Below are 26,749 nucleotides of genomic sequence, written 5' to 3' on the forward strand. Positions count from 1 at the left end.
ATTATCAGAAGGCAGTCATAATTGATCTGGATGTGACTATGAGCATCATCTTGTTAGCTATCAAAATAAGGAAACAAGAAATAATTAAAAAGGAAGTTATGTTACAGGTTCTTTTTTTTTTTTTCCCATGGTACTGGGCATTGAACCTAGGGACATTCTACCTCCCAGCTATTAACCGAGGCCCTCTGCAACTTAGTTTCAAAATAAAAAATAGGGCTGGGGGTAAAGCTCAGAGGTAGAATGTCCCTGGGTTACATCCACAGTACTGCAAAAAATAAAAAATAAAATAAAACTACTAGGATTATAAGAGAGATCAGTTGTTCTTGTATGATGTAAATGAGTAGTACATTCACAGGATATGAAAAGACCCAAACACTGTAGAGTAAGAACACTGGCAGAGAACTTGGCAAGACCCTAAAAAATATCCATTTTGCAACATAAAAATTGAAACACTCACTAGAATATTATTAAGACTAGAAAGAAACTAGGAAAAAAATGTACATGCAGAAAGCTCAAACATGGGTTCTGTTCTTTGTTCATGAGCAGGACTAAACAAACTCTTGCTCTAGTAATCCATGTGCTATGCTACATTATAACATAATCATTCAAATTGCCCCCCATTCTGAAACACTTGTAATCTCTCAGAACAGAAAATGGAGAGTTGTACCAATCACTACAACTGCAGTGGTAGTTTATTTATTCATTAGCATTTGATAAAAGAAAAAAGTATTTAGTATAAGTCACTTTAGTTACCTTTGATGAGATATGGATGATTGCAGCATTTTCTAAGCTCCATCATAGTGTTGACCAAGTTAGGTACATTGGTTTGTCCTGCTCCTTTGGATAAAAATGAAAAGTTCTTCTCTAAAATTGCCCGATAGTATTTCTTTTGGATGTTTGTAAGTTCTACTTCAATGATGGTTTCTTCTTTAGGTGCCAATTTCTTTTCAACATCTTCTTTTAATCGTCTCAACATCATTGGTTTCAGGATAGCTTGAAGTTTCTGCACCTGAATACATCATGATGAAAAAATATACAATATAAGTACACATTCAATTATACATGTAAAATAATTACAGTAAGAGATTTGATATACTCTTTAAAAAAGGATAGGATACCTGCTCCTCTGTTTTCAGATCTCCAAATTCTTGCATAAATGTTGATTCAGAAGGAAACCTTAAGGGTTCAAGAAAGTGAAGAAGACTGAATAGTTCTTCAACTGTATTTTGGAGAGGAGTGCCAGTCAGAAGCACCTTGTGTTCCTACACAAAGCAAGGACAATTGATATCACACACCATAGTACTAAGATTATATATGAAAGCTGACTTGGGATATCAAATGTTCGGCATTTGAAAAGCAAGTCTTTTGTTGGATATGGTGGTACATGCTGTAATCCCAGTACTTGGAAGGTAAAGACAGGAGAATCTCAGGTTCTAGATCAGCCTCAGCAACAAAAGAAAATTAAAAACAAAGACATACTTTTTCTGATTATAATTTTTATAACCCAACTTATAATACATCTCTACCTATACATTTTCTCCTTTCCTAAACTTTCTAACAACTCTTATCAAGCCAAGCATGGTGGCACATGCTTGTAATCCCAGTACTTAGGAGGCTAAGATAGGAGGATCATAGGTTTTTGACCAGCCTCAGCAACTTAGTGAAGTCCTGTTTCAAAAAAAAAAGAGATGGGAGTATAGCTCAGAGGTAGAATGCCCCTGGGTTCAATCCCTAGCACCAAAGAAAGGAAAAAAAAAAAAAAAAAAGAAAAAAGAAACACTCTTAACTATCTTGAACTAGGCTGAGACAGGAGGATCCGGGTTCGTGGACAGCCTCAGCTACTTAGTGAGGCCCTCTGCAACTTAGAAGACTCTGTTTCAAAATAAAGAATAAAAAAATAGGGTTAGGGGGTATAAGCTCAGAGGTACAATGCCCTTGGGTTCCATTCCCAGTATTGCAAAAAAAAAAAAAAAAAAAAAGAAAAAAAGAAAGTAAAGAAATTACAATCCAGAAACATAAAGGGCTAATTGGAATATGTTTTAAAGCATTTTAAATAACAGCATAAAAATTTTATTTGATGCCAGGCATGGTGGCACATGCTTGTAATGTGCTTGGGAGGTGGAGACAGAAGGATCGCGCAGGTTCGAAGCCGGCCTCACTGGCTTAAGAGACCCTGTTTCCAAATAAAAATATGAAAAATAGGTACCTGGGAGTGTAGCCTGGAGGTAGAAGGGTTTCCAGAAACCCCAGTACCACCAAAAAAAAACACAACTTATTTGATGACACTTTTAATATGTGTATGTCTGTATGCACGTGCATGCATGTGTACACACACACACACACACACACACACACACACACACACACGGTTTATACAAAGGATTGAACTCAGAGGCATACTACCTATAAGCCATAGCTCTTGCTGTATTTTTGTTTGTTTGAACAGGATGTCACTAAGTTACTGAGGCTGGCTTTGAACCTGTGACCCTCTGTCTCAGCCTCCCAAGTACTATGATTCTAGGTGAGTGCCCTTATGATAATGATTAGCCTAGAAAAGTACTTTATCTTACAAAATACTGGTTAAGGAGTTGACGTAGATGGACAAGGGATTAAAAAAAAGCACCTTAATTTTAACTGTATGTGGGTTTTTTTATTCAAGTACAGATGCACTAATTATATGATCTTAATTAAAAATCAAATGGTTAAAAAAGACTTTCATTTGGAAGATGTAAATACACTAGCCAAGAAAATGACTTTAAGAAATCCCATGATTACTGGTTGTGGTGGCGTACACTTGTAATCCCAGTACTTGGGAGGCTGAGACAGAAAGATCTCAGGTTTGTAGCCAGCCTCAGCTACTTAGTGAGGCCTTCTGCACCTTAGTGACACCCTGTTTCAAAATAAAGAATACAAAAAATAGGACTGGGGGTGTAGCTCTGAGGTAAAATGCCCCTAGACTTAATCCCCATTACAAAAAAAAAGAAATCCCATTATTAATTACAGCCAGTATATGCCAAGTGTGTGGAATTGTGGATGAACTTTATCACTTATGATAGTATAAATGATCTAAATATCAAATGTTTAATGTTTGAAAAGCAAGTATTCAATTATTAGATTTGAAAAAAAGTTTTTCATTAAGAAATTTATGGCTTGAAACGTAATTTTTCAATGCTACACATCTACAGAGAATTTAAGAATTACTAAAGCTTTTTGGTAAAATTTAAAATTTTCTGGTAATAGTTAAAAAATTTCAAGTCTTTAAAACCTAGTAAGATTTTCTCCCTTACTAATTCAAGAAAAAACCCTCAATTATTACAGATAGGATTCAGATACAGCTATCCTATAAAAAAATTTTCAAAATAAGCTTTTAGTATTTTGTTTTCTGAGTCTCCATGATCTTTTTGGAAATGAAGTAAAAATGATGTCCTTGAGTTACTTACCAGATTCATGAGTTTCAGACCTTCTAGGAGTTTACAATTTTTATTTTTTAACCTATGTGCTTCATCAATAATCACACATCGCCATTCAATTGCATTAAGCTCTCCACAGCCTCCAAGAATCATTTCAAATGTGGTAATGATGGCTTGGAATCTGTAAGCTCCTCGAATGATGCGCCCCTAGAATTATCAAATACAATAACTTGCTAGAATAAAGTGAATAAAAAGTTACACTTTTTATTTGAGTCAAATGGCATAAAAGTATACTAATAACATGCTATAACTATTTTCCACTGAAATTTTTATACAGACATACACTCCCTTAAAAGGAATTTTAGCATTAAAACTATATTAGATTATTATGTTTGTTTTATTTGTGCTAAGGTTTGAATCCAGGGGCATTCTACCTCTGAGCTATACCTCAAGCCTTATCTTATTTTTCATTTGGAAACAGGTTTTCACTAAGTTGCTGAGAGCCTCACTAAATTGCTGAGGCTGACTTTGAACCTGTGATTCTTCTGTCACAGCCTCCCAAATATTGGGATTAAAGGCATTTGTCAGCAGATTACTACATTTTTAATAACCCTGTCAAAAGCATGCACACACATTTATATTATTTGAAATTATGTTCAAATGAGTATTCCCTGATAAAATGTTTTAAGAAAATTTTAAAGAGTTCTAATAATTTTAGAGCAAAACCATCATGAAAACTGGCCAATAAGATTTCAGTATAATGCTTATTACATCCATGAGTCCACACTTAAAATGGCAAATAAGTAATGAATGTCAAGTTAGCCATCTAAATAATTTAATCAGCAAATGTTTACTGAATGTCTATGTGTCAGACTGTTCCAGTTGCTGGAAATACAGTAGTAAACAAAACAGATAAAAGTAAATAACCACTAAAAACACAAACAACAACAAATGTTAGCAAGGGTGTGGAGAAGTGGAAACTCTAGTACGTTGTTGGTGGGATTGCAAATTAATGCAACTACTTTGGAAAACACTATGGAGGATCCTCAGAAGAATGGGAATAAGTCTATCAAATAACCCAGCAATACCACTTCTGGGTATCCACCCAAAGGAATGGAAACCAAACATAAACTTGTTAGTTACTAAAAGAATGGAAAGAGTAGGGTATGAAGGTGCACACCTGTAACCCGGGTACTTCCGAGGCAGAGACAGGAGAATCACAGATTCAAGGTCAGCCCTGGCAACTTAAGGAGACCCTCAGTAACCAAGTGAGACCCTGTTTCAAAATAAAAAATAAAATAGGGCTGGAGGAATATCTTGAAGACAGAATGCCCCTGGGTTTTGAAACAGACAGACAGACATACAGACAGACAGACCAATCAAAAAGAAAAGGTTGTGTGTATTCTGATTTACTTTCTAACTTTCGTATTAGTTTATATTGATTGCATACACTGGATACTAAGTTGAATAGCTACAGAAGAATATTATCAAAGTATTATAAAATATAAATCTATGGTATTTACACAGCTCTGAAAACCTGGAATACAGTCTATTTAACCAAACTGCTATCATGGTGTTAAATGAGGGATCTTAAGTTTAACTGACTTAGACGTATTAATCTCTGTTTTGCTCCATGGTTTTAGGGCAATCCATGTAATTTTATGCCTCAGTTTCTGTGTATATAGGCTGAATAATATATATTTTACAAGGTTAGCATTGTATAGGTTAAGTAAAATAATATATGTAAGTGGTTTGGTATAAAGCTTGGCACATGGTAAATGATAAATGTTTGTGGTTATTAGACTATTTCTGTTACTTTTCCCAGAACAATTTGAAAATTTTTAGCATTAATTTCACTATTACTGTTGTTAGCTAGCTAGCTATGAGCAGGATAGAGAGAAAAATTGGGGGGAACAGGGATTGCTCCACTCAGCTGTGGTCAGAAACTTCTAGCCTATTAATTGCGCTTTAGATTTCCCACATGACACAAGAGTTTGTAGTCACATTAAGCTGCAGGGTAAAATCCAAAAAGTAATTGCCCCCAATTACTATGCATAAAAAGGGATGGAATTTCTGGACAGTGTAAGAAACCATGCAGCAGACAAGAGCCCTCCTCTCCTTTACTCTGCTCCTGGGTTAGCAAGCTTGGTGACCCTTCTGTGGAAACTACCTAAAAAAGCCTTTCATACCTACTCCATCTGTGTACCCTGAATGAAATATCTTTTGGGGAGAAAAGAACTGAGGGAAACTCACAGTCCTGTAACAATATGACTTTAAGCTATTTAATAAGTTAAATGAGAGTGAACTTCAATTAATTTATATTAAATATATCTGCTAAAATTAACTCTAAATGTTATTTCTATGTTTAAAGTACAGATGCATTTTTCTTATCACATGAAAAATCATCTTTTGAGATTTAAAAAACCTTAAGTTGGTCAGACATGGTGGCACACACTTGTAATCTCAGTACTTGGGAGGATGAGATAGAAGGATCACAGGTTCATGGCCAGCCTCAGCTATTTAGTGAGGCCCTCTACAACTTAGTGAGACCCTGTTTCAAAATGAAGAGTAAAGGGCTGGGGGTATAGCTCAAAAGTAGAACGCACCTGAGTTTCAATCCCCATTTCCGAAAGAAAAAAAAAAAAAACACTCAGTTAATAACTTGGAATTTATAACATTTACCATAAACATATACTTAATATATACTTTTTTTTTTTTTTTGCAGTACTGGGGATGGAACCCAGGGGCATTCTACCTCCGAGTTATACTCCCAGCCCAACTTTTTTATTTTTTATTTTGAAACAGGGTCTGAGTTGCAAAGGGCCTCACTAAGTAGCTGAGGCTGTCTGCAAACCTGGATCCTCCTATCTCAACCTCCCAAATGCTGGGATTACAAGTGTGCGTCACCACACCCGGCTTCCATATATACTATTCAGTTTATTACACATCAAAAATCTTTCAGCTCTTGGGCTCTCATATTTATGCCAAATTCATATGACATAAATATTAAGATTATAACTTTTGAAAATCTTTTAAAGATTTTAAGTATGCCTTCCATTAAATAACAAAATTACTTTTATGTTATCATTCAGCTTTAAAATTCTATAAATATATGACTTTTTATGGTAGTGGGATTGAACCTATGGTTTGTCTCCGACCTATTTTATTTTTTAATTTGAAACAGGATCTCACTAAGCACTAGAGGGCCTTGCTAAGTTGCTGAGGCTGAGCATGAACCTGTGATCCTATCTCAGCCTCCCAAAAACTGGGATTACAAGTGTATGCTACCATGTACAGCTTCTATAAATTTGTGATTTAGAATAAAACACGGTGGAAATGAATCAAAGTATAATTTGTCATAGACTCCAAAGTTGCACACATGTGGTCATTAATAGAAGTGAGCAATAATTTAAAGATTATATAGATACTTAATTTCACATACATAGTCATTTCAACCTTGAACAGAGATAAGAAAATGAGATTATGAGAAAAAAATTAATTCATTCATTCACTGTCACCCTCAAATAAGTAGAAAATGAGTTGTAATTAGGAAGCAAAAGTACAAGGCTATGTATATTTTCTTACTTCAGCATCTACCACATTAGATGAACTGGCCATGTTATATATAGAACAGTGAGTTAAATAAAAATAAGATATTTAGGTATTACTGAAATAGAATGCCAGGCAATAAGCCTTTCCCAATTAAAAAGTATAATTTGGTATGAGCCGGGTGTGGTGGCACATGCTTGTAATCCCCACGCTTGGGAGGTGGAGATAGGAGGATTGCGCAGGTTCAAAGCCAGCCTCGCTGGCTTAAGAGACCCTGTTTCCAAATAAAAATATAAAAATGGGTCTGGGAGTGTAGCCTGGAGGTAGAAGGGTTTCCAGGAACCCCAGTACCACCAAAAAAAAAAAAAAAAAGTATAATTTGGTATGGACTGTGTTTATTTTATTTATTAATAAAGACTTTTATCTAAAAAGATTTGTTTATTCAAGATTGCAACTTGGTACTTGTTAATTTTAAGAAAATTCTTATGTTGTTTTTTTTATTTTATAATCTTGTATTTAGGAGAAACAAAATCCCTTTATAAAGAAGTAAGTGGCTAAAGAAAAACAGAAAATGTACTTCTAAGATACATGGAAGTAGAAAACCATCAAATCACTAAAGTACTGATATAATCAATACTAAAGGGAAAAAACATGAAGGTATGCTTGCATCAGTACACAAAACAATCAAACCAAATGTTTTATTCAGTGCTGGAGATTAAACCAAGGGCTCCTGCATGCTAGGCAAAACTCTACCTAGGCTATACCTCCAGCCCATAAACCAAATTTTAAAATAAATGTCTAAAATCAAAATCCACCGAACATGAAGGAAAACCTATAAATCTCACCTCAATGGGCATTTAAACTCATGGTGTTCACCTAAGATTTAAATATTAAAATAGAAGAAAAGAAAGAGGACAATAAAAAAGACAGATATTTCTAGAAATAAATTTAATGTGCATTTGAAAACAATTAGTGAAGCTGGATGTGGTGGTGCATGCTTGTAATCCTAGTATTTGGGAGGCTGAAACAGGAAGATCTCAGGTTTGTGGCCAGCCTCAGCTACTTAGTGAGGCTGCTGCAACTTAGTGAGACTCTGTTTCAAAATAAAGAATAAAAAATAGGAAATAAGACTGGGTGTGGCTCAGAGGTAGAATGCCCCAGGTTCAATTCCCAGTACCACACACACAAAAGAAAATTAGTGAAATAATTATTATAGTTGAAAAATAAGATTATAAACAAATTTGTACATTTGTATAAAACATTGTACTTTACTTTTGAGTCGATCATTAAATGGCTTCTGTTATTTTTTTTAGCTACTACTATTGAATGTAAAATAAATATGATGAATAAAAGAGGTTAAGCTAAGATTTAAATATCCAATTACAATCTATGCTGAATTTGAAAGTAATTGGTATGTGACATTTATCTTTTTTAGCCCTGATCTTTTAAATAAGCAAAATCATTAATAACATACTTGTGAGTCCCTGAAGTACATTTCGTATTGCTGTATCATCTGTCTGCTAATCAGGCTTCCATGATAAACCACAACATTAATATCAGTCCATGTACGAAATTCTCTCTCCCAGTTTGCAATGGTAGAAAGTGGTGCGATAATCAGGAACGGTCCTCTTATACCAGTCAGAAGGATTTCATAGAGAAATGTAATTGATTGAATGGTTTTGCCGAGACCCATTTCATCTGCTAAAATGCAGTTTCGTCTGAAATAAACAAAAACATTACCCATACATACACTGGGTTTTTCTGTATTCTACAAAGTTTTTAAAGATAAATATACAAAAGTAATCAAGGATGAAATAAAAATTTACAAAAACATAAAAGTTGTTGAAGTGCAAAATAAGCTCAAGTTTTATTACAATCCTGCAAAGGGAAAACTAAAGGTTTTTGTAGCTCCAAAATAAAGATATCATCTAGATAAAGAGCAAAAAGTCAAGAGCAAGGCAAATTAAATATATTATTTATTCAGGAAGCATTTATTAAATACCTTCTATTATCTCAGGACAGTATGAGAAGATGGGATACAAAAGAAATAGAACATGTTCTCTGCCTTCCAGGAACTTGTATCTATTAGAGAAGCAGACATGCAAATATACGAATAAATAGTCATGCAGTGTGCTATTGGAGAAGCACAAACATACTACTGGTTTTCAACCATGGCTGTACATTCAAAGAGCCTACAAAGTTAAGGGTTAAAAACCCAATAAACAAAAAACAGACAACCAGGACCCTTCCCTATACATTCTGATTCAATGAAAATGTGCATGTAGTAGGATTAAACCAGCTATAATTTTTAAGTATGTTCCATAGATTATTATATGTGAACAGTGAAGAATCATCAGAATAATGTTTATTATGGTAGCTCAGAGGAAAAAAAAAACAAATTCCAGCTAGAAGAGATGAGAGAAAAAACTTCTTCAGAGAGAATGCCAGTTATGATTAGGGTTTTGCCAGAGGGCAAATTACAGCAGAAATATAAAACAGGTGACCAAATGAGGGACCAAACCTTCTTTAATATGATTAACAGAGGAAGGTAAAAGGAGGAGAGATTAATGAGATAAGCAGGGGTCATAAACAGAAGAGATTAGATTTATGTATGTATCTATGTTGAGGATTGAGCTCAGAGGCATTCTATCTCTGGCTCTTTTGTCTCTTTTTTCTCTCCTCCCCCCCTCTTGGAAAGACTGTATCACTAGGTTACTGAGAGTCTTGCTACATTGCTAAGGCTCTCCTCAAACTTGAAATCCCTTGTCTTAGCCTCCCAAATACTGAGATTAATGGCATGCCTAGCTAGATATCCTTCTTTTATGCTATGGCAGGCACTGAAAATCTTAAAAGAAGCTCACTAAAGTTAGGTTTGTATTTTGAGTTTTATCCTGTTACTACTTTGGACCTTAGAGGGTGAAGTGATTAGAAGTTGAGACAGTAATAAAATTATTATAATAGCTCAGGAAAGAAATATGGATATGTAGACTAAGAGAGAAGAAGCTAAGAGGATAGACCTGATGCCAGAGTTAATTATGAGTTAGAATGAACTGGTAGGCAATTCAATATATAGCGTGTAGAATGACAGACTTCCGTTTGGTTAACTGAAGGAATTGTGCTACTATTAACTGAGATGGAAAATATGGAGGAAGAAGAAGTTGATATGGAGTAAACAGGAAAGATGATTAATTTTGTGTCTGCTGTGTTTAACGAATTGTTGAGTTGAACATTCAGGAAGCAAAAAGTGAGCAAAAATACAGGCCCAGAGTTCAAGGTCTTAATGAGAGACAAAAATATGATGTCACGTCTATAATCCCAGTACATGCAAGGCTGAGACATGAGGATTACAGATTAAAGATCAGCCTCAGCAATTTAGCAAGACTCTCAACAACGTAGTGAGACCATGCTTCAAACTAAAGCATAAAATAGGGCTTGAGTATAGCTGGGAGGTAGAATGCCCCTGGGTTCAATCCTTTGTACTATTAAAAAAAAAATATGGAACCATTAAGATATTATTAGAGCTGGGCGTGGTGGCACACGCTTGTAATCCCCGCGCTTTGGAGGCAGAGACAGGAGGATCGCGCAGGTTTGAAGCCAGCTGTGCTCGCTAACTTAGGAGACCCTGTTTCCAAATAAAAATGTAAAAATAGGTCTGGGAGTGTAGCCCGGAGGTAGAAGGTCTTCCAGGAACCCCAGTACCACCACAAAAAAAAAAAAAAAAGATATTATTAGTAAGTGGAACTTGGGGTATAGCTCAGTAGTACAGTGCTTAGCACTTGTCTAGCATGTGCAAGGACCTGGGATTGATCACCACCAACAGCATGGATGGATATATATATATATATATATATATATATATATATATATATGTACACCAGGTATAGAGTATGGCAGAGGGAGAACAAACAAATAATATGAGAAGATAGCTAAAGAATGAAGCTGGGGCAAAGTTAAAAAATAACATTTAAATGGCAGACAGAAAAACCAACAGACTACTGAAAGCAAGAATCATACTGTGGAAGTTATTGAGGGTTACAATATGGAGGTAAATTTAAAAGGAGATGGATGATTTCTATCCAATGCAGCATAAATTATGTTAGAACAAAAGAATATCCAATGGAACAAAAAATTGTTTCAGAAAGAGACAGAAACAAAATCTAGACCTCAATAGGTTGAAAAAAAAAAGAGAGAGAGAGAGAGATGCCGGGTATGGTGGTGTACACTTGTAATCCCCGCACTTGGGAGGCGGAAACAGGAGGATTATGCAGGTTTGAAGCCAACCACGCTGGCTTAAGAGACACTGTTTCCAAATAAAACCTAGAAAATAGGTCTGGGAGTGGCCGGGCGTGGTGGCGCACGCTTGTAATCCTGGCGCTTGGGAGGCAGAGACAGGAAGATTGCGCAGGTTCGAAGCCAGCCGCACGTGGAGACCCTGTTTCCAAATAAAAATGTAAAATAGGTCTGGGAGTGTAGCCTGGAGGTAGAAGGGCTTCCAGAAACCCCAGTACCACCAAAAAAAAAAGGTCTGGGAATGTAGCCTGGAGGTAGAAGGGTTTCCAGGAACCCCAATGCCAGAGAGAGAGAGGAAGAGAGGGAGAGAGGGGGGGGAGAGAGGAAGAGAGGGAGAGAGGGAGAGAGGGAGAGAGGGAGAGGGAGAGAGAGAGAGAGAGAGAGAGAGAGAGAGAGAGAGAGAGAGAGAGAGAAAGAAGAGGAGGAAATGGGGCTAGCTGCACAGGCTACTCTACCTAGAAATTTGCCTAGAAAGTTACAAAGAGAACTCAAGGCAGCTAGAAGAAAAGGCAGAGCCACAAAGTTTACTTTCATTTTTCTTTATATGTATAGGTTAACTCCAAAATTATTCATGAATTGAAGAGACAGGAATAGTCAGAGGTGGCCTGAAGATATAAAAGAGGATAATAATTGAAATGTAACTCTGAAAAGACTAGATGAGATGTTAGGTTAAGAGCTGAGGTGAAGCTGGACATCGGGATGAAAACCTGTAATCTCAGTATTTGGGAGAATGAGACAGGAGGATCACAGGTCTGTAGCAATTTATGGAGGGCATCCACAACTTAGATCAAAATAAAAAATAGGGCTTGGGGTGTAGCTCAGAGGTAGAATGCCTCTGGGTTCAATCTCCTAGTACCATAAAAAATAAATAAGTAATAAAAAATAAAAAGAGTTGAGATGACATGATTGATCCCTTTCCTGGATGATCTCTGTCCTGGAAAATGATTTTTTAGCTTCTGATACATAAATATAGATGTAAGAATGGCTGTAGATGGAAATATACTTGTAGACTTGAATATAAAGACCAGTAAGAATTTTGAAGAGTTTGGAACTACTTTCCCTGGTTTTTCTCTATGAATCGGTCATACAGAAAATGAAAGGGTGAAGGAAGAGTTGTGACAAAGGACTTGAGGAAAGTGGTAGAAGTTTAAAACAGTCAATGTAGTAAGTGGGAAGGTATTGATGATAAAAGTCAAGTTAAAAAAATTCTGTTAATTATTTTACATGGATGTTTCTCATGGGAAAACTGATGATTTGTATTTATTTAGAAAACATAAACCAGGGGTAAGAGCACTGTGTGGGATAACAGGTCATTCTCACTCCATCTAAATGAGTCACATGATTCACCATTACTAAATGTGACACCTCAGAAGAATCTTATAACAAATTTAAACACAGAAAAATTATTTTGAATAAAAGTGGCATCAAATTTGCTATCAAAGCTGGGTGTGGTGGAGCACCCCTGTAATCCTAGTACTGGGAGGCTGACACAGAAAGATTGCAGGTTCGAGGACAGCCTCATCAAGTAAGATTTTAATCAAACTAGTAAGAGCCTGTATCCAAATAAGAAATAATAAGAAATAAAATCGGGCTGGGGTATATCCTAAAAATAGAATGCCCCTGGGTTCCACTTCCAGTAACACACACACACACAAAAGCTACTATTACTAATAATAGTGCTTTCATTTGCTCTTTTGTGAATACTACTAGACTTTTTTCTCAATTGTGGAACCATTTTTTATTATTTTGAAATTAGATTTTTTTTTTTTTTTTTTTTTTTTTTTTTTTTTGGTGGTACTGGGGTTCCTGGAAGCCCTTCTATCTCCGGGCTACACTCCCAGACCTATTTTTACATTTTTATTTGGAAACAGGGTCTCCTAAGCCAGCGCGCGCGGCTGGTTTCGAACCTGCGCGATCCTCCTGTCTCTGCCTCCCAAGCGCGGGGATTACAAGCGTGCGCCACCACGCCCGGCTGAAATTAGATTTTTTTAATCTCAATAAAGAACTTGAGGTCTGGGGATGTAACCCAGTGATAAAGCGCTTAACATGAAAGTGGCCTTGGGTTCAATTATCAGTACCATGAAAAACAAACAAAAAATCCACTTAGATATATATATTTAGTACTGGAGATGTAATCCAGGGGCATTCTACCTCTGAGCTATACCCCCAGCTCTATTTTTTTTCTTTATTTTGAAACAGGGTCTCACTGAGTTGCAAAGGGCCTTACTAAGTAGCTGAGGCTGGCCTTGAACCGTGATTCTCCTGTCTCAGCCTCCCAAATGCTGGGATTACAAGCATGCACCACCGCACCTGGCTGAGATATGTTTTAAAAAGCATTCTGACAGCTTTCAAAATTAATAAAAAAGGAGAAATTAATTACAATGTCCTCATGCTTTTATATTCTTTTCCTTATTCAAAGATGAAAATCTACTTCACTGAAGACTTACATTAAATAACAAGTATCTATCAAATTCCTACAGTTTTAACATGCTCATAGCTCACTTAAGCCAGTTGAGAAAGAGTGTAAGTTGATAAACTAAAAACATTCTGTAACACAGATGTTTTAGGAAAGTTATTTTAAATTTAATTATTAATCAACATACCACTAGCCACTACATATTTAAAGAAAGCAAGTATGTTGACATCCTCAAGTGTAATTTAAATATTTCTCTGAGGTAACTTCAGTGTGTGTGTGTGTGTGTGTGTGTGTGTGTGTGTGTGTGTGTGTGTGTGTTTTACTAGGGATTGAACTCAATGGCATTCTACCTCTGATTATACCCTTATCCTTATTGCTATTTTATTTTGAAATGGGGTCTTGCTAAGTTGCTGAGGCTGGCTTCAACCTTGCGATCCTTCTGTGTCAGCCTCCTAAGAGGCATGTATCATCACACCTTGCTGGTAACTTAGCTTTAAATAATAAAGTCTTCATGACAATAACTATATAGCAACATTAGGATCTATTAACATATTTGTGCACATATCAGAAAAAGAATAACACACTAAATTTTTTTAAGATATACTACGTACCTATTGTACCAATTGAACAAGAGCCAGTTGAGTCCTTCCAGTTGATATTCCCTGAGTTGATTGCCGTTTTTATATTCCCTGGATTGATCTATTTTCTTCCAAATATTAGAGGGAGGACGGTCCTTAATGGATAAACAAAGAATGAATGATATATATCAGATATCAGCTATTTAAATCTTCCATACATCTTACTCATGGCAAAAACGCACTGCTTTTAATATAATCCTAGAAGCCTAACAGTTTACGATATTATGAAAATTTTATTTTTTTTTTTGGTGGCACTGTGGGTTAAACCCAGGGGCATTCTACCTCCAAGCTACACCCACCCCCGCTCTATTTTATTTAAAAACATAGTCTCACTAGATTGATGAGAGTCTCACTCAGACCTGTGATCTTCCTGTTGTCAACCTCCCATGTACTGGGATTTCAGATGTGTGCTACCATGCCCAGCTTATGATTAGTTTTTACCTAACATTTAAAGATCAGATTAAATCTACTTCAATTCTTCTAAAAAATGGAAGAGGAAGGCTTATGTCCCAACTTATTCTATGAAGCCTTGTTATCAAAATTAGACAAAACAGTTACAAGGAAACTATAGACCAATATCCCTCATGGACAGAATAGAATCTACAAAATATAAAAAATGCAATATATCAATACCAAGTAGGGTTTTATTGACTAGGAATGGGAGTTTCAAATTCAAAACTCATCAGTGTTGATCAACATATTTAAAACAAAAATAGCCGGGCGTGGTGGCGCACGTTTGTAATCCCAGCATTCAGGAGGCTGAGCCCGGAGGATTATGGTTTGAGGACAGCCTCAGCTACTTAGTGAGGCCCTCCACAACTTAGTGAGACCCTGTTTCAAAATAAAGAATACAAAATAGAGCAGGGGGTATAGCTCAGAGGTCGAAAGCCCCTGGGTTCCATCACCAGACCCACACATACAAAAAAATATGATAATTTCAATAGATGATTAAAAGGTATATGAAAAACTCAACATCTATTCCTAATTAAATTAAATTTTAAATAGAAGCTGGGTGTGGTGGTGCAGGCTTGTAATCCTAGCATTTGGAAGGTTGAAACAGGAGGATTGCAGTTCAAGGACAGCCTCAGCTACTTAGGCCCTTTGCAACTCAGTGAGACCCTGTTTCAAAAATAAAGAATAAAATAAAATTTAAATATGAAGCAACTTCTTCAATGTATAAAGGCATATCTATGAAAAAGCCAAAGCAAACATCATACTTACAGGTGAAAGACTGAATGCTTTCACCTTAAGGTCAGGATTAAGGTAAATATGTCTATTTTGATAACAAACTATTCAATATTATAGTGTACAACTAAGAAGTATAATCAAGCAAAAAAAAAGACAAAAATAATCAAGATTGGAAATGCAAAATCAAAAACTGTCTTTATTCAAAGAAAATGATTATGATTTATCTATGAAGAAAATCCTGTGGAATCTATAAAAAAAGCTAACCTAAGATAGCAAGGTTACATAATACAAAACCAATACACAAAAGTCATCTGTATTGTATGTACAAAAATCATGAATACATTTAAAAAAGAATCATTTTATAATTTAAAATATTTCATATTTCAGAATAATTCTGACAAAAGTTGTATAAGACCAGTAAATGTAAAATTGTACACAAAATGCTGCTGAAATTTTAAAAATTAAATAAACTTTAAAGGTATATACCATGTTAATAGACTGATTCAATTTTTTTTTTTTCTTTTCTTTTTTGTGGTGCTGGGGATGAAATCCAAGGACCTTCTACCTCAGGGCTATACTCTCAGACCTATTTTATATTTATTTGGAAAAAGGGTCTCACTAAGTTACCGATAGCCTCACTAAGCTGAGGCTGGCATCGAACCTGCACTATCCTCCTGTCTCAGCCTCCCAAGTACAGGGATTACAAGTGTGTGCCGCCATGCCCGGCAAGACTCAACATTATTAATTTATTAATTCTTCCCAAATTGAAGTGATTCAACAAAATCCATCAAACTCCCATTGAGGTTTTTGTAGAAATTTGCAACCTGAGTTGGTGTGATGGCACATACCTGTAATCCTACTACTTGGGAGGCTGAGACAGGAGGATCACAGGTTTGATGTCTGCCTCAGCAACTTAGTGAGGCCCTCCACAACTTAGTGAGACTCTGTTTCAAAATAAAATATAAAATATGGCTGGGTGTAGCTGAGAGATAGAACGTCCCTGGGATCAATACTCACTCTCTCTCACACACACACCCACACACATATACACTTGTGTGTGCACACGCAGCTAATAACTGATTCTAAAAGCATATGGAAATGCAAAGTACCAGCTGGGCATAGTGGTAGATGCCTGTAATCCCAGTACGAGGGAGGCAAAGACAAGAGGATCACAAGTTCAGATTCAGCCTCAGCATTTAGTGAGACCCTGTTTCAAAATAAAGAAAAAATAAAATAAAATAGGGCTGGGGGTGGAGATCAGAAGTAAACTGCCCCTGGGTTCAATCCCTAGCACTAAAGAAAAAAAAAAAAAAAAAAAGAAACGCATAGTACCAGAAGTAGCAAAAATAATGTTGAGGTGAGGGAAGAAATGAATAAAATTGGAAGACTTATACAGATTTATTTCAAGATTTGTAAAAGTTGCAGAAACAAGCCGGGTGTAGTGGCGCATGCTTGTAATCCCCATGCTTGGGAGGCTGAGACAGGAGGATCGCACAAGTTCGAAGCCAGCCTCAGCTACTCAGTGAGGCTCTCAGCAACTTAGTGAGACCCTGTTTCCAAATAAAATATAAAATAGGTCTGGGAGTATAGCTCGGAGGTAGAAAGCCTCTGGGTTCCACCCCAACACCACAAAAAAAAAAAAAAAAAAGCTGCAGAAACAAGACTATGTAGAATTGATGTAAAGATAAAGATAAAAAAAAAAGACCAGTGGAACATAATAGCAAGTTGAAGGCCAGCCTTGGCAATTTAGCAAGACTCTGTTCTCAAAATAAAAATTAATAAGGGCTCCTGTAATCCCCGTGCTTGGGAGGCTGAGACAGGAGGATCACACAGGTTTGAAGCCAGCCTCAGCTACTTAGTGAGTCTCTTAGCAACTTAGTGAGACCCTGTTTCCAAATAAAATACAAAATAGATCTGGGAGTATAGCCTGGAGGTAAAAAGCCCCTGGGTTCAACCCCCAGTACCACCAAAAAAAAAAAAAAAATTTAATAAGGGCTAAGGATGTCACTCAATCACCAATACCACACATACACACAAAAAAGGATAAATAATAGATATCAGATTTTCTTACATTTTAAATCTACCCATTCATATTACTACTTTATACTTAATACCACCTTTTTTCCCCCCTTTCCTTTTTTTGAGGTACTAGAGATGGAATCCAGGAGCATTCTACCTCCGAGCTACACTCCCAACCCTATTTTTTAAATTTTGAAACAGGGCCTCACAGAGTTGCAAAGGGCCTCACTAAGTAGCTGAGGCTGTCCACAAACTGCAATCCTCCAGTCTCAGCCTCCCAAATGCTGGGATTACAAGTGTGCGCCACCACATGGCGCACTGCTACCTAATACAATTAGGATTAATAAAAAACATTTCCTTTCCTCTTTCCTTCCTTTCTTCCTCTGTCAAACCCCAACCTAAGAAATAAATGTTATAGTTTATCAGATAAATCACAGCCAGTGAACTTGAAAATTATTAGCATAATTTTTTTTTTTTTTGGTGGTACTGGGGTTCCTGGAAGCCCTCCTTCTTCCGGGCTACACTCCCAGACCTATTTTATATTTTTGAAACAGGGTCTCTTACGCCAGCACGGCTGGCTTCGAACCTGCGTGATCCTCCTGTCTCCGCCTCCCAAGCGCGGGGATTACAAGCGTGCGCCACCACGCCCGGCTAGCATAATATTTTAATTACTGCTTGAAATAATGTCCATGTTAAATTATATTTTTTCTTTTTTTTTTTCCAGTATTGGGGATGGAACCCAGGGGATTCTACCTCCGAGCTACACCCCCAGCCCTATGTTTTATTCTTTTTATTATTTATTTATTTAGTGGTACTGGGGATGGAATCCAGGGGCTTTCTACCTCCAGGCTATACTCCCAGACCTATTTTATATTTTATTTGGAAACAGGGTCTCACTAAGTTGCTGAGAGCCTCACTAAATAGCTGAGGCTGGCTTGGAACCTACCCGATCCTCCTATCTCAGCCTCCCAAGTGCTGGGATTACAAGAGTTCGCTACCATGCCCAGCTCTCTTTTTATTTATTTTTTATTTTATTTTATTTTATTTTTGGTGGTACTGGGGTTCCTGGAAGCCCTTCTACCTCCGGGCTACACTCCCAGACCTATTTTTACATTTTTTTATTTGGAAACAGGGTCTCCTAAGCCTCGAACCTGCGCAATCTTCCTGTCTCTGCCTCCCAAGCACGGGGATTACAAGCGTGCACCACCACGCCCGGCCTTCTTTTTATTTTTGAATCAGGGTCTCACTGAGTTGCGAAGGGCCTTGCTATGCAGCTGAGGCTGTCCGCAAACCGCAATCATTTGGTCTCTGTCTCCCGAATGCTGAGATTACAAGCATGCTCCACCATGCCTGGGCAAATTATATTCTGTATAGGCTTCTTTTCATCAGTCTGATCACTATTAATATTTTATTGGTTTGGGAAAGAGAAATTTCATTTAGAGACTCTCTATGTGATTTATATGCTATTATATTTATTTAAAAAATAATTCGTGGGGCCAGGCATAGTGATGCACGCTTGTAATCCCAGCATTTGGGAGGCTGAGACAAGAGGATCAGAGTTCGAGGCCAGCCTCAGCTACTACTTAGTGAGGCCCTTTGCAACTCAGTGAGATCCTATTTCAAAATCAAAAATAAGGGCTGAGCATGGTGGCACTTGAGTGGCGGAGACAGGAGAATCGCGCAGGTTCGAAGCCAGCTGCGTGTGCTGGCTTAAGAGACCCTGTTTCCAAATAAAAAAGTAAAAAATAGGTCTGGGAGTGTAGCCCGGAGGTAGAAGGGTTTCCAGGAACCCCAGTACCACCAATAAATAAATAAATAAATAAATAAATAAATAAATAAATAAATAAATAAATAAATAAATTAGGGCTAGTGGTAGAATGCCCCTGGGTTCCATCCTCAGTACCACACACACACACACACACACACACACACACACACACACATCATTCACCTCCTACATTATATAAATATTATAGACTAGCAATATTGTCATAGATTTTTACACTAGTTAAGGAAATTAATTCTATTGACTGAGCCCACATTACCAGGAATTACACTATATACCTAATGCATCTCTTGTTTTTGAAAAGCTCCCACAGATTCTCATGTCTCTGATTGAGAAACACTGATCTAAAGAAAAAGCTTACTTGATGATGCTAAAGATGAGGTTACCACTACGACGCAGTCCTAACACCTAAAAGAAAATCCTTCCTTTACACATATCTCTTGTCAGCTATTGGGATTCTTTCTTCCTTTTTCTTTGGCTTTTTTGGTAGGGGAAGATTTATGTGTAGTTAGTAAGAAATCAGTATAGCTGAGGCCGGGTGTGGTGGCACACACTTGTAATCCCCGCGCTTGGGAGGCAGAGACAGGAGGATCACGCAGGTTCGAAGCCAGCCGTGCTGGTTTAAGAGACCCTGTTTAAAAAAAAAAGTATAAAATAAGTCTGGGAGTGCAGCCCAAGGAACAAGGGCTTCCAGGAATCCCAGTACTACAAAAAAAAAAAAAAAAAGAAATCAGTATAGCTGAGATTGTAGCTCAGTGGTAGAGTGCTTGCTTAGTATATAAGAATATCTGGGTTAAATACTCAGAACTGGAAAATACATATATACATATATACATATATGTATATATATATTACATATATATTAGTCATATGTGTGTGTGTTTATTATACCCTCTTTGTGTATGCATTTAACAACATTCTATACAGAAGGTTCTTGTAAAACATAAAGATATTATAGGAGTCAATAAACTAATAAACTATATAGTTATTGGAGAAGTAACTGGTTTATAGAAAATAATGAAAGTGTAGAGTCAGGCGTTACAGAGTATGCTTGCAATCCCAGTAATATGGGAGGCTGGGACTGGAGGACTGGAGGTTCACTGCCAGCTTCAGCTATTTAAGTAAGGCCCTCCACAACTCAGTGAGACTGTTTCAAAAACAAAGAATAAAAAACAGGGCTGGGGTGTAGCCCCTGAGTTCACTCCCCAGCACTAGAAAGAAAGAAACAAAGAAAGAAAGAAAGAAAGAAAGAAAGAAAGAAAGAAAGAAAGAAAGAAAGAAAGAAAGAAAATGAAAAAGAAATTGTAGGCAGAATATGAACTTTCCTCTGAATAGAGAATTGATAACTCTAGGTAAGATCTGGAACTGATATTACTGAAATTTATAGAATGATCTGGGAGAGTGGAAAATTTGTGTGTGTATATATGCATGGAACTGGGTATTAAACCCAAAGATATTCTACCTTCAAACTACGTTCCCCTGTCCTTTTTTATTTTATTTATTTTTTGGTATGGGGGACTGAACCCAGGGGCATTCTACTTCTGAACTGCACTACACTCCCTTCCCTTTTTATTTATTTTTGAAACAGTTCTTGCTAGGTTACTGAGAGTATTGTTAAAATTGCTAAAGATGATTTCAAACCTGCAATCCTTCTGTATCAGACTCCTAAGTATTGGGATTACAGGCCTGCACCACTACAACCATCTTTTATTTTTTATTTTGAAACAGGGTCTCACAAATTTGCTGAGGCCTCAAACCTGTGATCCTTTCTCAGCCTCCCAAGTATTGGGAGTATAAGTGTACATACCACTACAGGCAAAAATTGCTTCTTTTCTTTTGTTCTAGGGATTAAACACAGGGACATTCTACTTTTGAGCTACACTTCTAGCCCTTTTTTTTCTTCTTTTTTTTTTTTTTTTAATTTGGGTGGTACTGGGGTTCCTGGAAGCCCTTCTACCTCCAAGCTACACTCCCAGACCTATTTTATACTTTTTTTATTTGGAAACAGGGTCTCTTAAGCCAGCGCGGCTGGCTTCGAAACTGCGTGATCCTCCTGTCTCCGCCTCCCAAGCACGGGGATTATAAGCGTGAGCCACCACGCCCGGCATCTTTTATTTCTTTATTTTGATTTTGGTATGAGAAATTAAACTAGGGACATTCTATCTCTGAGCTATACCCCCAGCCCTATTTTACTTTTCATTTTGAAATAGGGTCTCACTAAGTTGCTATGGGCCTCACTAAATTGCTGAGGGTGGCCACGAACCTGATTCCCCGCCTCAGCATCCCATGTACTGGAATTACAGGCATGGCCCACCATGCCCAGATTTTATCTTTTATTTTGAAACAAAGTCTCCCTAAATTGCTAAGGCTAGCCTTAACCTGTGATCCTCCTGTTTCAAGTGCCCAAATAATGGGATTAAAACTGTATGCCACTATACCTGATGGTATAAGATTTTAAATTCAAAGATGAGGTAAAAGTACTAACTGGAACAACTTTTCTGGGGGAAATCTGGCAAGACATATTTACCAAAATTTTAAATGCATATAAAATCTAACTAAGTAATTACACTTCTAATTTATCTCATCAGAATTGTACACAGCACTCTTTACAATGGCAACAAATGGGAATATCCCCTAATGGAATAGCTAAATTCATATACATATAATATCATATAGCAATTATTAAGAATACAGTAATAAGTATATATACCAAGAACTAAATTAAAATTCAAAGTTAAGTCAGTGGATGTGTTCAGTGGCAGTGTGGACTAAACATACATGTAACCCTGGGCTAGATTCCTAAACACACACACACATACACACAAACACACACACACATGATATTAAACCTGCTAAGTAAAAAGAGGTAGCTGGGAGTGGTGGTGCACACTTGTAATCCCAGTACTTGGGAGGCTGAAACATAGGATTGTGGTTCACGGACAGCCTCAGCTACTCAGTGAGTCCCTGTGCAACTTATTGAGATCTTGTTTCAAAATAAAGTATAAAAAAAATCGGGCTGGGTGTGTAGCTCAAAGGTAGAATGTCCATAGTTCCATCCATAGTAACCATTAAAAAAAATAAAAAAGAAGAAGAGCTAAGATTTTATGAAACTGTCAATGACAGGTTCTTACCAAATGTCTTGTGTCAGGTCTTAAAGCTTGCAGTTGTTCAAACTCTTCTATTTTTGCAATATCTACATCTTCTTTTAGTTCCCATGTACTATCTTCATATGGCAATGAGCACCACTTTACTAAGTAGTAAATAACAGGCTGCAAAAAAATATTTTTCATTTCACCATTTTGAAAAAGAGAATATAAGTAGTTTAAATAGAAAATAACTCCAAAGAATTTAAATATACTAAAGTTTAAAAAAAATGAAACAGCTTAGTGTTTTTAAGCCTTAACTCTTTAAAAGAACATTAGATGTGAATATTTGGAATATTTTATATTTTTCTTATTTAAATAATTTTTCCAGATATTTACCTCACCAGTATCCTTATCCTCACAAAAAGAGACTTCTAATACTCTGTCTACTTCAACATAGTCGGGGTTGAATGGTTCTTCTTCCATCTAAAATTAAAAAATAACTTAATAGATATCTGATAAAGAAGTGGAAAGACAGAAATGTAGAAAAATTTAAGCTAAGTATGGTAGTGCATGCCTATAATCCTAGTACTTGGGAAGTTGAAATGGTAACTTAGTGAGATGCTGCTCAAAATATGAAACAAATGGGGCTGGAGGTATGGCTTAGTGGTAGGATACCTATGGGTTTGACTGGGATTTGTGCACGCATGTGCACACACACACGACTAATTTACTAGTGTTTCATATCAGTTTGATTCTAATTAAATATCCAATAAGTGTAATTCTTCTAGTTTAATTTTCAGAAGACATTTAGGATATCACAAATCATCATTACAAATAATAAAACCAACCACAAAGCACTAAAAAATTACATATTTCACACAATTGAGTTTCCAAAGTGGGTGATAATGTCCCCCCTGGGGGGGGCAGTGCTGGAGTAAAATATAGATACTTAAAAGAAGACAAATTTGAGCTGGGCGGTGGTGGTGTATGCTTGTAATCCCAGCATTTGGGAGGCTGAGACAGGAGGATCATCGTTTGAGGACAGTGTCAGCCTCTTAGGTAAGGCCCATTGCAAGTCAATGAGACACTGCTTCAAAATAGAGAACAAAATAGAGAACAAAAATAAGGCTGGGGGTGTAGCCTGGAGGTAGAATGCCCCTGGGTTCCACCCCCAGTAACACACACACACACACACAAAAAAAAAAAAAAAAAAAAAAAAATTGTCACATCTTTCTGTTTATTCCTTTAAAGAAGGTAGATTTTTAGAAGAACGGCAAATCATTTTATTTTTCCTTGAAAAGGGAGCAGTAATCCAAGAAAGTTTGAGAATCTCTTAGGCTAAAAGATGTGTTTAAAAAATTACCTAAAAGCAATCTCTGGAGAGGGGAAAAGTAATGGGGAGGGAGCTAGGAGAAAGTCCACCAAGAACTATGTGCATGGTCACCATCACTATTAACTTCATTATGATATGAGACTATAATGCACAAATAAAAACACTTTTTAAAAAAGCAACTTCTGCCGGGCGTGGTGGTTCACACTTGTAATCCCCGCGCTTGGGAGGCAGAGACAGGAGGATCGCGCAGGTTCGAAGCCAGCCAGGAGCGCTGGCTTAGGAGACCCTGTTTCCAAATAAATATGTAAAAATAGGTCTGGGAGTGTATCCCGGAGGTAGAAGGGCATCCAGGAACCCCAGTACCACCAAAACGAACAAACAAAACAAACAAACAAACAAAGCAACTTCTATACCCTTCCTTGGCTACTTTGCTCAGGTTGCAAGAGTTAAAGAAAAATCACCCCCATCTTCAGGCTTAGTTCTCAGCAATATCAAACATGGTTTATCTTTTCCTCATGGTTCTGTGCTCCCTCAGATCCACTTATCTAGCTGAATACAAACTTTCTTCTTCAGTTACCTCAAATTCAACTGCACTCATTTACTCTTCAACCTCTATCTCTTTCTAAATTTTCTAACTGGGTTAATATGATCACAACTCTCTCTCCAAGCCCAACACTAAGTTATACAAGCCAGAAATGGAGAAACTATCTTAGATTCCTTCTCTTTACTTCTGACATCCAATAAATTACCAATTTGTACAGATTCTACTTTGAGTGGGGGGTATAGAGGGTTGAGCCCAACAGTGTTCTACCTCTGAGCTATACGCTCAGCCCTATTTGTTTTTTTTTTTTTTTTTTTGAAACAGGGTCTCACTAAGTTGCTGGCAGCTAAGGCCAGCTTTGAACCTGTGATCCTCCTGTCTCAACCTTCCAAGTACTGGCATTACAGGCATGCACTACCATGCCCAGCTCCAGATTTTATTTTTAATTTTTACTAAGATTAGTTCCTTCTTCCTCATTCTCTCTGCCTTTTCACTTCTTATGTGGACTAACCAGTATACCAACACTTGTCTTGCCTTCCTTACAATCTGTTTCTCACTTTGTCCCCAGGGTAATCTTTTTCAAATACAAATCTTGCACATTGCTCTCTTGCTTAAAATTTTTCATTGATTCTCCCCTATTTAAGGATAATGTCCAGATATATTTTTATGGAATTAACAAGATCCTCCTTTCTGTTCAGCATCATGTCCTATTGCTTGTCACAACTTTAATCCACATATCATGCTCCAGAAGTAAAGCCATGTTTTTTTTAAATTCCATGTTCTGTCACACCATGTTTTTAGCCTCATTCTTCTTTTTTTATTTATACTTTTATTGGTACACTATAGTCTCACATCAAAATGCAGTTCTTAGTGATAGTGACACACATGCACATAGCACTTGGTGGGTTTTCCTCTGGCTACTTCTCTAGCCGTGTGAGGCTAGATTTGAACCTGTGATTCTCCTGTCTTGACTCCCAAGTACCTGGATTACAGATATGTACCACCACACTCATCATATTTTTTTGTTTTTCCCTGTGGTACTGGGGATTGACCCCAGGAACATTCTACCTTTGAATTATATCCCCAGCCCTATTTTACTTTATTGTTTTGAAACAGGGTCTCACTAAATTGCAGAGAGCCTTGAAACTGAGATCCTCCTATCTCAGACTCCAATTACTGGAATTATAAGCATGTACCACCATACCTTGCATCTCCAGCCCTTTTTATTTTTTGTTTGGCAACAGGATCTTGCTAGGTTGCTGAGTCTCACTATGTTGCTAAGTCTCACTATGTTGCTACCTGCCATACTTGTCTCAGTGTCCCAAGTACTAATATTATAGGCATGCACCACCACTCCTGGATTATCATGGTCCTTAAAAAAAATACATTAACATGAATGAACTGTGAGGAAACATCTCAGAACTCTAAATTGAGAGACATTATACAAAATGACCTATACTCTTCAAGGATATTAAAAAAACTGAAAAACAAAGACTGATTAGAGGAGGAACGATAACTAAATGTAACATGTGATGCTGGACTGAATTCTGGAACAAATAAAAACAAATATACACACACTTTTTTTTTTGCAATAAAACTACTAGTAGAACAATTAGGGCAATAGAAAGAGGGCCTGTAGATGAGAAAATAAAACTATATCAATGATAATCCTACTCTTTTTATGAAAGGAAATATATTTGCTTTTAGAAAATGAATACTGAAGCATTACAACTTATATTCAAATGGTTCAGAAAAAAATATGTGTACATATCAGTGAAAGGGTGTAGGGGGGAGGGGGTGATTGAGAAAGACAAAATGAATGCAGATAAAACAAATATGGTCAAATGGTAACATTTGAAAAATCAAGATAAAATATTTGAAAAATCAAGATAAAATATATGTGAAAATTTGTTGTACTACTTTTACAATTATGTTATTCAAAGAGAGTTTGAAAGTTTTCAAGCTAGAGAATTTAGATGAGCTGGGCATGGTGGCACACGCCTGTAATTTCAGCATTTGGGAGGTTGAGACAGGAGAATCACGGTTCGCAGACAGCCTCAGCTACTTAGTGAGGCCCTTTGGAACTCAGTGAGACCCTGTTTCAAAATAAAAAATAAAAAATAGGGCTGGGGGTGTAGCTTGGAGGTAGAATGCCCCTGGGTTCCATTTCCAGTACCACAAAAAAAAAAAAAAAAAAGAATTTAAATGAACCTAAAAAAAAAGCCAGGCATGGTGGCACACGCTTGTAATCCCAGCATTTGGGAGGATGAGACCGGAGGATTGTGGTTTGTGGACAGCCTTAGCTACTTAGTGAGGCCCTCTGCAACTTAGTGATACCCTGTTTCAAAAAAATAAAGAATAAAATATAGGGCAGGGGAAGTAGCTCGGAGGTCTAATGCCCTTGGGTTCCATCCCTAAACCCCCCACCCCCCAAAAAAAATTAAAAAGCTGAGGAAGAAAGATCATCAGAACATTTAGTAAGGTCTAGGGAGG

The 26,749-nt window shown here is 37.0% G+C and overlaps 1 protein-coding gene across 7 annotated transcripts in view; it reads right to left on the reverse strand.

Moving 5' to 3' along the window:
* The window catches only part of CHD9 (chromodomain helicase DNA binding protein 9), a gene marked incomplete at both ends in the record, with an annotated part of 198,204 nt that overhangs the window by 98,108 nt on the left and 73,347 nt on the right, over window positions 1–26,749 (reverse strand). For all 7 annotated transcript variants that reach the window (XM_080702508.1, XM_080702507.1, XM_080702506.1 and 4 more), the window contains 7 exons: window positions 754–1,009; window positions 1,119–1,262; window positions 3,441–3,617; window positions 8,434–8,677; window positions 14,277–14,398; window positions 22,428–22,565; window positions 22,779–22,865. In XM_080702508.1, coding sequence (XP_080558634.1) covers window positions 754–1,009; window positions 1,119–1,262; window positions 3,441–3,617; window positions 8,434–8,677; window positions 14,277–14,398; window positions 22,428–22,565; window positions 22,779–22,865 — 1,168 coding nt within the window. The remainder of the gene's footprint in view (window positions 1–753; window positions 1,010–1,118; window positions 1,263–3,440; window positions 3,618–8,433; window positions 8,678–14,276; window positions 14,399–22,427; window positions 22,566–22,778; window positions 22,866–26,749) is intronic.

This window comes from Muscardinus avellanarius (genome assembly GCF_963383645.1).
Source record: "Muscardinus avellanarius genome assembly, chromosome: 10".
Lineage (NCBI taxonomy): Eukaryota > Metazoa > Chordata > Mammalia > Rodentia > Gliridae > Muscardinus > Muscardinus avellanarius.